The 13,399-nt window shown below is 41.5% G+C and overlaps 1 protein-coding gene across 1 annotated transcript in view; it reads right to left on the bottom strand.

The window, feature by feature from the left end:
- Positions 1 to 746: 746 nt before the first annotated feature.
- GPR107 (G protein-coupled receptor 107) overlaps positions 747 to 13,399 on the bottom strand; it is a 40,447-nt gene continuing 27,794 nt past the window's right edge. Inside the window, exons 17-18 of the mRNA XM_075520063.1 lie at positions 12,850 to 12,974; positions 747 to 5,951 (exon numbers count right to left, since the gene is read on the bottom strand). Of these exons, the coding sequence (XP_075376178.1) occupies positions 5,855 to 5,951; positions 12,850 to 12,974 (222 nt within the window). The 3' untranslated portion in view covers positions 747 to 5,854. The remainder of the gene's footprint in view (positions 5,952 to 12,849; positions 12,975 to 13,399) is intronic.

Below are 13,399 nucleotides of genomic sequence, written 5' to 3'. Positions count from 1 at the left end.
CTCGGCACGTACGAGCACAGCTGTAGCACCTGGAGGTCTTTCAGCTCAAGGTCTGCTGTGGGTCACTGACAGGAAAGCTTCTCCCATAGATTACAGGTACACAAGATTTGTGACTTGGCCCTCTATCCGCGATGTATATGTTAATGGCTGCAAATGGAAGTTAGGCATGGGGAAACGCAGATATTGGAATCAACGGGTCAGCTTGGTTGCTAGCAGTTCAGAAGCAGAAAATGAGATACATTAAACTTCTTTCTGGTCAATCTTTATTTTACATGTTTGCATCACAGCAGGGAAACCAAGTTACACAGACCATCCTGATTTGTATCTACCTTGCTTCTCTTCAGATACTGTTTGTTGTTCATTTAATAAAGTTTAAAAAAATACTGAAAAAATCCATTTGTACATCTGAACATGAACTGAGGAACAGGATATTTACAGGTCACCAAAAGCCCTGGAACTGGACCTTGCTGTACACAGTAAAGTCTTTGAGTTCTTTTGGAGGTCATTAACTAAATGAATTCAAAGCTACATTGTACAAGGTGCCCTAAAGCTGCTTAATGACACAAGAGGATCTAGAATTAATTATTAATAGTTACTAAAGGGAAAGGGAAGCTATTTAGACCCATACTCTGTTTTGACAGAACAGGTACCAGCCCAACGCTCCAGTATCCTAGCTACAAGACAAAGTGCTTCTGATAATGTGGAGGTCAGGCTCTACTTTATTACACAGAGAGCAGAACGCCGAGTGAAATCCCACAGGGAAATATTTATTAAGAATTGTCCTTTCTACAGAATGGCTGCAGTCAAAACAGAAATGGGTTCTTGAACCAGTCACCCTACAAGGAGTGACTCTTTTCTCAGCCACTTTCTTCCAGTACCATCACTTTACACATAAGTGACTATCTCAGTATTTTTCTTAAGTCTTGTTCCAGCCTCTTGCAAGTACATATCATGTGGAGTTCTTACAGGATCATTGCTATATCCAAGCAAGAAACAAGGGGGAAAATACACAGCTTCCCAATACTGCTAAGTAAAAGTGATTAATAAGTCCAAAACAGCATCGTACCCAGCGGCTACAAGACAAGCCAGATTAATCCAATTTAGAACAACGTTTTCCAGCAAATCAACCCCAGGGAACACAAGAAAACATCGGTCAAGCATCTCTGGGCAGTGCCATCTCAGTTTTCATGCAACATTCAGGTTACTGAAGTTACACACAAGGTCACAGGTTTTAGACAGTGTAAATCCTGTTATGTTTCAAATATCACTGTACCTTCCATCTACTGCAGACCACAGCTCCATGCTCTTTTTACAAAGGTAAAGAAATGGGGAAACATTTTATGATTGAAGTGGAGGTCATAACACAGAATCAATAAAACACATTTGCTTTAAAGTAACAGTAGTTTGTTAGCTATCATGACAGGTCAAACCGAAGGAGACAAACCCGGGAGACTGAAGGAGGAAGGATTTCCTTCCCTTCAATACCTGCGCTACTATCCAATTATTTTTTTAATAGCTAAGCAACTTCAGTTCTCAGAGCTCAACAGAACATACAAATACCCAATATTTGCTTCAAATGCAGCTAGGCAATTTTCAAACAGACAACAGAAAAAACCCTTTCTTGTCAATTTGATTGTCACTGGGCAGACTGCATTCCTCTTCTTTAAGAGGAGCATACTGTAAGAAAAAAAAAGACTTAACACACTAAAAATCTTCCATTGGACTTTCACCGAATGTGCACACTGGAGTGATTAGGACATGCCCTTTCATGGCCAGAAGGAATGTTACAGTGCTTAAGGATACATGGTGGATGCACACTCATGCTAGAGAGTCCACTTAGCTTATAAAAATACATCTTCCACATTACTAGCTCCAAGACAAAATACTGCAATGCAGCAAATTTTTACAACATGCTCCCAGGGTATGCCAGCATGGAAATCCAGAAACAGGGCACTCAGCTGGAGAGAAACACTGAACAATGCACTGCACAGATCATGACATGCTGAGTTAGATGACAACATGAAAGAGCATCTTAATAGGACAGCATGTGGCTTCTTCAACTTGAACTGCTACATTTTGAGCAAGCAGCAGCAATGTTCCAGATGACCCCATTATGTCTTGCTTTCTTTTAGTACGTCTCTTGATGAACCATCAAGGAAAACATTTTCAAGCCTGAAGAATGCAAGAGTCTGGCAGTTTCAATGCAAGGTTTCCTATGGAAGACAGCTTGCTGAACAGTTACAGCAGGAAGGAGGAGGAGTGCATCAGTGGCATTTACATGTCATCATCAATAGGGATTTATTGGGGCACAACCTGCATTACAACTGAAGACTGAACTGATCTCATTTTTGTCTGCAGAGGGTGCCGAGTAGTCCACTGCAGCAGCCTATGTGAATGCATTCAAAACCATTTAGTCTGAATTGCACCAGACCTGCTTTTCCAGGATGCCTGTCATTATACCACTGTGTACTCGCAGGGCGATTGTTTTAGTTGCTCACTTCAGTAAAAGGCAGAGACAGGAAAGTAAGGCTGTATACCAGAACAATCTGTAAGCCACAAGAAGCTCTTCTGTTTTCCTTCCCTGTGAAGGGCAGAGCTTCCTAACAGAGAGACAGCCGACAGCATTTGAAACGCAAGCACTTTGATTATCCTGGTGAGCTCTAAGCTGCCACTTTTCACTAGCAATAGTCATGCACTTGCCAGTCATGCAGATGTGGGTTCGCCTTGGGAGGAAGGGGGAGGGAGTAGCCCTCCCTTTGATGCTTTGCAGTGCAGCACACACTGTGCGGCAGGAGAAGCACAGCTGCAGCCATCCTCTCCATCCTCCAACATCCCAGCCACCATTCAATCCATCATACAACCCTGCAAGACAAATTTTTCAATCTGCTCCGAGGAATTTCACCAGAGAAAGTGGAAATTTACTTTGGAAATGGCAGCAGTAAGAACCTTCTATCACTGTTTTGACTTATACATCTACATTCATTTTCTTTACTAGTGCTTAGGTCTGACTAGTTCCTGCTGTACTGCTGGTTAGCATCCTGCATGAAGTGCCAGCTGAAGTTGGTTGTATAGCTGACGGCTGAAGCACAGGTCTGAACTTGGAAACAGCTTTTCTAAAAACCCTTTCAGAGCACTGCCATGGCTTTTCATGCCCAGACAAAAAGTCACCCATTTTTTGGCCTTCGACTAGTAAGCCAGGGACTTGGCAGACAAACCTATACCATACGCAACTTTAGCAAACAAGTGCATATAAAAAAAGAAACCTGAGACTAAGGTAAAAGCACTCGCCAAATTGGCAGCTCTGCTATGCTGACGTATGGGAATAGGCAGCTGTTTGGAACCAGCTCAGCCCACGCTGGGATCCCAGCACAGCCCCTCGTGTTTTTGGGTGAAACGCCACACTCAGAATTTCACATCTCATTTGCAAAAAGTATTAACAGGTTCTAAGACAGCATCATGTCTGTATTAACACTGTTATTGCACTTCTGTTCCTGACAGCAAATCCTTATCCTTTACATACTTCAGTGCCAACAGACTTCAAGTCTCCAGTGGACTACTCCGAACAAAGTCTACAGCCTGTCCGAGTACCCCTTTGGATGCAGACAGTGACATTTCCACAGGGACAGAGTAACCGTGCAAAGAGTGAGAGGATGAGTTTTTCGGGTATTGTATTTAAGTGTATGATGAGCTGGGACTGCCTATGTTTGTTTATAGTCCAATTTCTCACACCTCAGCTACTTAATATGCAGAAGATTTCCTCGTACAGAAGGTCTAAAAGTCTCATAGGTCACCTAACAGCCTTTCTATTTGTGTAGGCTCCTCTGTTTTCACTAAAACTGTATCTTTGCAAAACAATGACAGCAAAAGTCAAACCATCACTGCTGCAACTACTATGCAGTTACAGCTAAGGAAGAAAACATAGAAGAGGACTCTATTAAATAGCCCAGAGAAGAGGGCTATTTTCATGCTTTATCTGAAGAGAAACCAGTTGCAGGTATCAAAGCAGGTAGATTAATTTCTACCATTTCCATGATGCATAGAACCAACATCTGGGAAAAGCAGCAGCAACCAGAGAAAACAATGCTGCTCTTCAAACAGCAAGTCTTGGTACAGACTGCTCATCTAAGAGCTCTACAATCCCTGTTCAAGACTGAGGAAGAAGTGGTTCAAAGAAAATGCCCCTTTTAAACTTAAAGAATAAAAAAATCCTAGTGGCTAATAGTCCTCTAACCAGTTGTGCCCCAGAGATGTAGTCCCTCCAGTCAAAAAAGCAATTCCTAAGTGAGTTTCTAAAAGATGCTGGCACATCCAAAGCTCTGTGATGATGACTATCCCTGTCACCCTGACAGAAGCACTTTGCTCGACAGCACCATATGTCAGTGTCTCTACATGAATATTAAGGCTTCAGTGGGTCAGTGAGTTATACTCGATTTATTTTTCTTAAAGCTTATCCTCATTACATCAGTGAACCACTTCCATCCTCCCCCAAATTAACAATCATTTGCTATGCCTTACTACTACAGCTATGGGCACCAGTTTGCCTTACTAACAATAGCAGATTACTACAGATAAAACGCACATGGCATTTGTAACGTGTCTCTAAAGACTCCACTGCAAGCTTGCAGCAAATAGTTAAGACTTCTGTATTCCCCCTGCATCGATTGTTCTGGTCATAATCTTCTCCTTTCCTGATAAAAACTATTTAGGACTGGAAGCTGCAGTTACCTGGTTTTGGCAGCAATACCATTTTGACCAGTTCAGCCCATCTCAAACAGTAATATCATTAATCCTACATAGCCAGAGAGGTACAAGCAGCCATCCAGAGAGGCTAAGTAACTCAGGATAATGGTGAACCAGAGGTTTATGCTGCAGTACATTTGCTAGACAGATTTCCACTGGAGATTCTGGTACTGTTTATACTGTGCCAGAAAGGAGTGTCTTTTGAAATGCCTTGAAAATATTTTACGAAGCAGATCAAAGTGCTCTAGGTCACAGCTTGAAATTAAACATTTAAGATAGCATGGCAGACCCCTAAAAAGCAAGCATCAGTCTTACACCTCTTGTGTACTTCTTGTCAGGTGGGTGTGAATCAAGAGCAACTCCATGAACAGTGGAGATTTTACATTAACGCTTATTGCACTACAGGCTAGTGCTTTTAATGGAGAACAGTCACTTGCTTCCTGTATAGCAACACATTTGATAACCTGACACATTCAAGTGGATACCGGCATGGATAAGACAAGAAGATACTTCTCAACTTTCCCACTGATGTGAGTAGTGGCAGAAGTCATCTGATCCAATAACCCATTTAGTCTCTCAAGTAACTGCAGTTTTTTCTATTCATTTGTTTTGCAAGGTTTTGTCCAAGCCAAAAGGAGAGTTTATAAAAAGAAAAAAAAAAAAAAAGAACTTACCTTTCTTATCTTCTTTTCCCACCTTCTGACATGCTTTATAATTCCCAGCATACATGTTACATAGCAAGTGTGTATATATATGCGCATTATATAAAATATATAGTTTACATACACACTAAAGGTCTCTCTTTGCATTAGTATTACACATTCTGAAGAATGCAACTGCAAACAATTCAGAATACCTAACTGATCCAGAAAGGGGAAAAAAGAATAAGCTACCCAGAATCCCTAGGAAAGCTTCACACTCCTTGCAGGTACCAAGAAATTCCATTTTCTTATGATCAGAGGAATAGTTATATTTCTGCACTGCTTTGCTCCCCCTAGACACACCCCACTCTGCAGTTTCAGTGTTGGGAAGTGCTAGTTGCTCCCTTTCCACTGAGAGTAATATTAATAAATTAAAAAAAGTTTCTCTGAAAGTGCTGCCTTAGTCCAGTCCATCATGCCGTGCTTTCCCACTCGCCCCGTGGCTCTGCTGAACCATTCACCACTTTCTTGACCTTCTTCATGCCCTCCATTATTCCAGAAGTTGTCACCCTGGAAGAGAAGGGAGAAACATCAGAGAACCGAACTTGAACTGTAACATCCATTTCTCCAATAGCCCAGGCTTGTGTTCTTGTGCATATCAAATAACACTTCTCATTGTCTCACTGCCAAGACCTAGCAGTCTCAGTAATTTTATTTGGTCTTTCCTATTACTACCATTTTGTAGGCCAGGTATCATCTTGGACACAACACTGATGGGTGGTGGAAGCAAGGCCATTGTACTTGAGAGCCTTAAGGCCCTCCCCATCTATCATTAAACTAAATGAGCAAATAGTGTTTGCTCATACTTGGAAGAAGATAGCAGGGGTGGTTAAATGGTTAAAACAGGTGTTTATGTGCTAAAGTTTGAGCAGCTTCCTTTAAAAACATTTTGCTATACAGCTAAACACCCTTAATTCTGTGCATTAAATACTTTCTTCTGCATTTGCAATGCTTTTAATAGGTACAATGTATTATACAAATGCACACACAGTGGACAGTGCTCCAAATGAACCTTATTAGCTTAATGCACACCAACTCCTGTTAATAGCAAAATTACTCAATGAACAGCAACAAAACAGAAGAGAGAGGTCATCCTTTTTATACCATCCAAGTCTGGATTTGTCATTGCAATCTGACCATTGAACTATAAAGCCTCATAATACCGTTCAAACAGTAGGCAGAATGAACTGTTCAGCCAGCCAGAACAGCACCACTCCTCTCACAACTACCCTGGCTATCCAACAAGCTTTTCAGCCCAGTAGCTTTGTTGCTATACTAAACAGGCTATTCGTATGCACAAGACATTGCTTTATTCTTTTGCGCAATATTATTCTCATTCCATTCAGGTATTTCTTCCCCACAAGTGTGCTACAAAGGTTATTTTGGATGCTGAAAGTAAGAGTGCCAATACCTCAATGCATTCACAAGGGATGCCTGGAAGCGTACATAAAACTGTCCTGTTCAAAGATGCCGCTGTCAGTCTTTGCGTGCCTTCACCTGCTGTTTACCATGTAAGAATACTTTATTTGATCAGACTAGCTAACAACATTTTCACAGTATCACCCAAGAGAAGTAATCTTCAGATACCCTCTTCTGATAATGCCCTTAGTTCCACATTAGATATCAGCTTCTGTACACGTACTGTAAAAATAACTCACTCAAAAGGGTGTGTTCAGTGACTAACAGTGGCAGTACTGGGATTGTCAGTCGTTCAGACACTTTAGAGTGGGCCTAGTGAGCTTGTGTTTAAGGGAATAGGGAAAGGGTCAGAAGAGTACAGATCAAATAGCAACTTTATTCCTTATCGAAATTTAAAAAAAAAAAAGGGGGGGGGGAGGGGAGAGAAAAGTAAGCAGGTTGCTTAAAGGAGAAAGATGGAATTAGCAAACAGTAAACGTTTGCCTGGAAGAAATCACATCAAGCTGGTCAGCACAGAGACCATGTAGATCTCAAGTTCTCCCTGTTGACAAAGGTTTTCCCACAGTCACATAGGAAAAAATCTGGGAAAACATGAGATAGACAGAACCAAAGTAGATGCATAACTAACTGGAAAAGCATGCACTGAGATGTACTTAATGGTTTCCTGTCGAAAATGAAAGGACATTGAGTGTGGTTCAAGAGAGGCCTGTCCTGGGTTCACTTCTACTCAGTATTTTCAGTAATTGCCTGGGTAATGGAATAGAGAACTTGCTTATTAAATCTGCAGAAGACACCAAGAGCTACGTATTTGAGAAGAGGACTAGAATGCAGAAAGATTCTGGCAAATCAAAGTTGTGGTCTGAAAAATATGGGACAATGCAGCAAGACAACAAAGTTTACTCTTCAGAAATAATAAACTTTGTAATTGCAGAATAAGGGGCTAAGGGAGGAGATTACAATGGACTACAAACCAAAAATGACCCACTAACATAGCAATGCAACAGCAGTCATACTGGGATATGTACATAGGTGCTTTGCACATGCATGACACCAAAGTAGTCCTAACACTTGACTCACAGCTAGTAAGATCCCACCTGGCACACAGTCTAAATATTAGCACTGCACTTTAAAACAATTACAAACCCATTACATACCAAGATGATGACAAAACCGATCAGAGGTTATGCCTAAGAGGGAATGATCCACTTCCATGGAGGGAGAGCACAAACAGCTACATACTGAAATTGCAGCCAGGTCAAGTCATGTCATTTGTTACCAGAGAGGCCATTTACTGTCCCCGCCCTGCAATGACAGCAAAGAACTAGCAGAGATTTCAGGGTGGATTCCTCAACAGTGAAAGTTAAAGACCATTTGACGAGCACTGTTCTTGTCTCATGACAAGTGTATGGTGTAGCTCTTGAGTTCTCATTTTCTCAGATTGTTCATGTACAAGGGGAAATCTCTCTCCTTCTCAAAATCAGTTCCGCCAACACATTTTAGTGCCCAGTAAAATAAGGGTATCAGCACTAAGACCAAGCACACTGCAGTTCTCATTCTAGCCCTCTGAAGAGTCTCAAGACTTCAGTTCTGACCTGCAATACTGCGAGTAAGTCTTCCTCACCTGCAGTTTGCTGAACTGCATTTCTAGCCCACAAACTAGCAGTAGCTAAAATGCAACAAATCCTTCCGCTAAACCATTTCTCTCCAGAGAGAATTTTTGTGGCTGTCAGAGGAATACCTGTCTCAAATGAGGCAGAAAAGGAGTTCCCTGAACAATCCGTTGCACAGTGGTATGTGCTGTGGAAATTTCATAGTTTTTTTTTCCCCCTGCATTGTAGCCAAGGTATCAAGAGATGGCTAAACTTTCAGAAGCATTTTCAGCCCTCCACAGTGGTGGATCTCAGCTGTCTTTTCTCCTGTTTTTTGTTTTATAGTCTCAACAAGAAACACTGTGATACTGGCAGCAGCCAGCCTTTACAAGCTATTGCAAACTGGAGTGAAAATAGATCAGCCAGTGAGCAAAGAACCTGATCTCTGCAAGGGAAAGATGTGTTAGGTGAAGAAAATCACTTCTAAAGGAGAGCACCGTGAATCAGTTTGCCATGAAGCACAACCTGGGAGAAAGCAGAGAAAAACAACCAGCCAGGACTTCAAGTCTCAGCACAGAATAGGTTGCCTCATGATACAGTGAGAAACTCCAGATCCCAAGGCATAAGCAAGGGTAGGTCAGTGTTACCACAACAGTTCACTCTGTTTCGGGTGTTAAGAAAAAACAAAGTCAGTCTCCATGCACTCGGCAAGATGGATTTACAGAATTAATAACAAAAACATTAATGGCTTTTCCTGCAATTCCTCCTCCAGTGGAAATATCTTAACCCCACATGCATGTATGAACATCATTCTCAACCAAGATCTGTAGAAGAGCACTTTGGTACCTAACGTTTAAAGCAAACTTACTGCGCTAATGAAGTAACTTACTGCAAGAGTAAAAAAACACAAACCAAAAAACCCCCAAACTGCTTCTTTTCCCCTTCCTCACCCCACCTCATCTACTGTACTGTTTATATTTTTGTGTTCATGCCCCAGAAATGGCATTAGGACTGGAAGCCTGACAACTCTTTCTGCCAATTGTGGCTGCACCTTTTCAAACAGAGTACTTAAATCTAACAAACTGTCAGTGACCAGCCCACATACTGACAGAACGGGCTCAAGAGGCTGCCCAGCACAGAATACACAGAAAGCCACTTTGTTGATGATGAATGGCTATTGACCCTACTTGAAAAAGAACAGACTAGTCCTCAGTTCAGGTTTAGTCATACTCTCCACCAGGAGAACTTCTACTGAGTCTGGTATAACTGAAGAGCAAGTCCTATCCCAAGACAGAGGCCTGTTAGTTGAAAAGACTTCTTACAAGTTACCTTTGCTGTTCTTGATTGATATTTATTTTTGAGAGTTACAGGAATTTACAGAGGGAGGATTTGTGCCTTATGTTGCTTCCTCACAGACACCTAGTCTTTGGATTTTTCTTGAAACTTTGCAGATTTCCACACCATCCTTAACAATATTTACATTTACTGCCAGACTGAGCTTTGTATAGTTTGCACTGCATGAAAACAGGCATAAGCTAGAGAGCTGCACTTAAAATGTCCTATTTTTTGCTGGAAGACAAGCAAGCCTGGAAAACAAGCTTGGAGACCTCACGGCTCTCCCCTCCGTTGGCTCATAGAAATGTTGAGTCTAAAGAAACTGAATGCTTCTGCAGCAAATGTTTTAAAGAGCCTGATTTTAACAAAAACCCTCTGGGACAGTGTCCTGGTTTCAGCTGGGATAGTGTTAATTTTCTTTATAGTGGCTGGTGTGGAGCTATGTTTTGGATTTGTGCTGAAAACAGCATTGATAATACAGAGATGTTTTAGTTGTTGCTGCACTGGTCAAGGACTTTTCAGCTTCCCATGCTATGTCAGGTGCAGAAGAAGCTGGGAGGGGGCACAGCCAGGACAGTTGATCCAAACTGACCAAAGAGCTATTCCATACCATATGGCATCATGCTCAGTATATAAAGCTGGGGAAGAAGAAAGAAGGGGGGGATGTTCGGAGTGATGGTGTTTGTCTTCCTAAGTAACCGTTAGGTGTGATGGAGCCCTGCTTTCCTGGAGATGGCTGAACACCTGCCTGCCCATGGGAAGGAGTGAATGAATTCCTTGCTTTGCTCATGTGCGTGGCTTTTGCTTTACCTATTAAGCTGTTTTTCTCAACCCTCGAGTTTTCTTACTTTTGCTCTTCTGATTCTCTCCCCTATCCCACCGGGGGGGGCGGGGGGGGGGGGGGAGTGAGCGAGCAGCTGCATGGTGCTTAGTTGCCAGCTGGGGCTAAACCACGACAGAGAGGAAAACAATCACAAAACCTGGCAGTAAGACGTGGCAGAACACCATGAAGTTTGAAGTTTGCAGGCTTTTAACTTCTGCCACAGCCTCTGAAGACAAGTGGGTATTCATCACACGAAAGACAAAACACGCTCAATACAATGCTTAGTCAGAATGCTGTCAGGCACTTAGTCACTTGCTCAAATAAGCCTTGATATTGTCCCCCCACAGAAACAACATTTACTACTTATAAAAGCAAAAATAGGACCAGCAAGACCAAGTCAACAAGAAAATTTAATACACTTTCATTGCAGTGCTTCACCTGTCACAGAATATGTATACACCACGCTTTTCAAAATGTGCAAACTTAACCTCCCTGATGCAGCTGGGGAAGGAAGAACAAGACTGTCTGACAGATTATACCCTGCCAAGTGCCCAAATGGAGTAAAACTTCTGGGGAATCGGATGAGAAAAATTCAAGCAAGACTAAGGGGAACAAACCCTCAAGGCACAACAATGGAAACTCCCAAGGAAAAGAGCAAAATGCCTTACTAGGAAAAGGCTCACAAGGAATTCTGATCCTCGAGTCTCTAGTAATGTCTATGGCAAGATGTAAATCGCTTAATAAGTTCATTAAACTTTCTCCAGCTTATTCCTGGCAGGTTCTCTTAAATTTAGCAGCTTCTCCAATTTACTGAAATTATTACATGTGAAAGGTGCTGTATTATTAGTCCTAAATAAAACAAGTAAAAATTCATTAAGCATGTCATGCAAAGCCAAAATTCACTCTAACGGGCAGTCTTGTAGGAAAAAGGCTCTTTTCTGTACAATCACAAATCCTGCCACATCTTCCAGTTCAGACAGTGCCTTCCTAATGTGGATGTTTATTTACCAGCTCCCACACTGAAACCAGCTTCTTACATAAACCTTTTAAACACTTTTAAGTGATAGTGATTTTAGGGTCACTACCCACTGGTTGGATTCCACTTGCAACAATGACAGATTTTATGGATCCAAAGCAAAAATAACTAAGCATTTGGAAAGAAGATCTTTGTTACTAGAGACACTTCTGAGAAATTAAACTCCTTGTATGACATTTCAGGCTGGATTCTACCTCAAACCTCCTTGTAGCAATTTCCCATTAAGCTCCATTTCTTTCTCAGCTAACTATAAGGGCAAACACATTCTGACTTTTTTTGCCCCCGCAATAAAAATTGGAGTGTTGATTTGTTTCACCCAAGATCAGGTAAAGGAGATTTGCCAAACTGGAAATAAACTCTTAGGAACAGGCTTCTGAGCCTGTATGCGAATTGCAATTATGCATGAAGTATGTAACTACTAAAGAGATTAGGTCAGCTCGCCTCCTATTAAGGCAACAGAGTCTGTGGCAATTATAGCGTGTTCAACACTTCCAGCATGCTGAATTTCTTAGGGTGGTTTCTATTACAGATTCAGAAATGCCACTCATTTTCTAAGTCCTCAGAAAACCACTGCAAAGAAAATGACAGGGACTTAGGCTGAGCCCCACTTCATAATTTCTCCACGCTATCTCAGGTCTTACTGCATTTGTGGTGCCTCATGGTTTAGCAGCAAGGAATAGAACAGTGAAGAGTATTGGTAAAAATCCACCTCCTCAGCTCAGTGTTACTTTCTGCAAAGCTACAGGCTGAACTTCAAGGTAGAAGTGACCTTACACCATGTTCATTTATATTCTGTAGATCGGTAGTTCGTTTTTGTCATTGGTTTGGTTGTGGTTTTTTTTTTTTTAAATATGAAGCATTAATGACAATCTGTAAGGCTCATTGATGTTCATCAACACAGATGAAACAGAAAGTTTTTTACTTGATATTTCCATGGGCATCTTTTTGCCCCATGAAAAGCTTTAGCAGCTTATTCCACATTACTGCAACATCCAGCTCAGAGGCTCCTTAGATATATGCATATCACAAATCTCTTTGGTAGTTTAACGCACACCAAACAGACACCTCATCTTTAAACGCGTGGGCAAATCTTAATCTTTTTCAAAGAAGGATTTAGAGAGATTGAAGTAAACTGTTTTTAAACATTACTTTTCTCAAATCAAGTGAAGAGGTTAAAAAAGGGGCGGGGGGGGGAAGGGTTCTTACACAGCTTCCATCTCCAAGTCATCCTCATCGTCTTGAGAAAGCTGTAGGTAAGGGTTGTCTGATGCTGGACGGAACTTGTACCCAGTGAGGACAAAGAACACAAGTGTGGCCATTTCATCCAGCAGCTGCAAGTAAAACCACAAGATTGAAGTTCAGTCCTGTAATCCTTCATGGTCATGAAACATTTCTCATTCATTCATAAGGTTCAAGATTTAACGGTCAAGAAGTCTGTGCCATAGCAGAAATAACAAAGCAATTCTTGTCCTGTTATCATTAATCCCAGGCTAAAGGCTGTCAAGCCCTTTGTTCTTTCAGCTTTCCCTGTCACTTTAAATACAGTTACAGTTCTAGCCATCACTCTAGTGCTTTTAAATAACTACAGCAAGACTTGACTTTTAAAGGAGGGGGGAGAAATCATCTCTAAGTTGTTTGGTATTTTCAACATTTAATGTATTCCAAAGACTCCCTGCACAGTTGCTTGGATTATATGTTAAGAGACCAAGTATTTAAAAGTCACTAGGCAAATAAAGCCTGTAGATGGAAGAGCAAA

This window comes from Mycteria americana, chromosome 17 (assembly GCF_035582795.1).
Source record: "Mycteria americana isolate JAX WOST 10 ecotype Jacksonville Zoo and Gardens chromosome 17, USCA_MyAme_1.0, whole genome shotgun sequence".
NCBI lineage: Eukaryota > Metazoa > Chordata > Aves > Ciconiiformes > Ciconiidae > Mycteria > Mycteria americana.
This window is presented reverse-complemented; position numbering and strand designations above follow the sequence as displayed.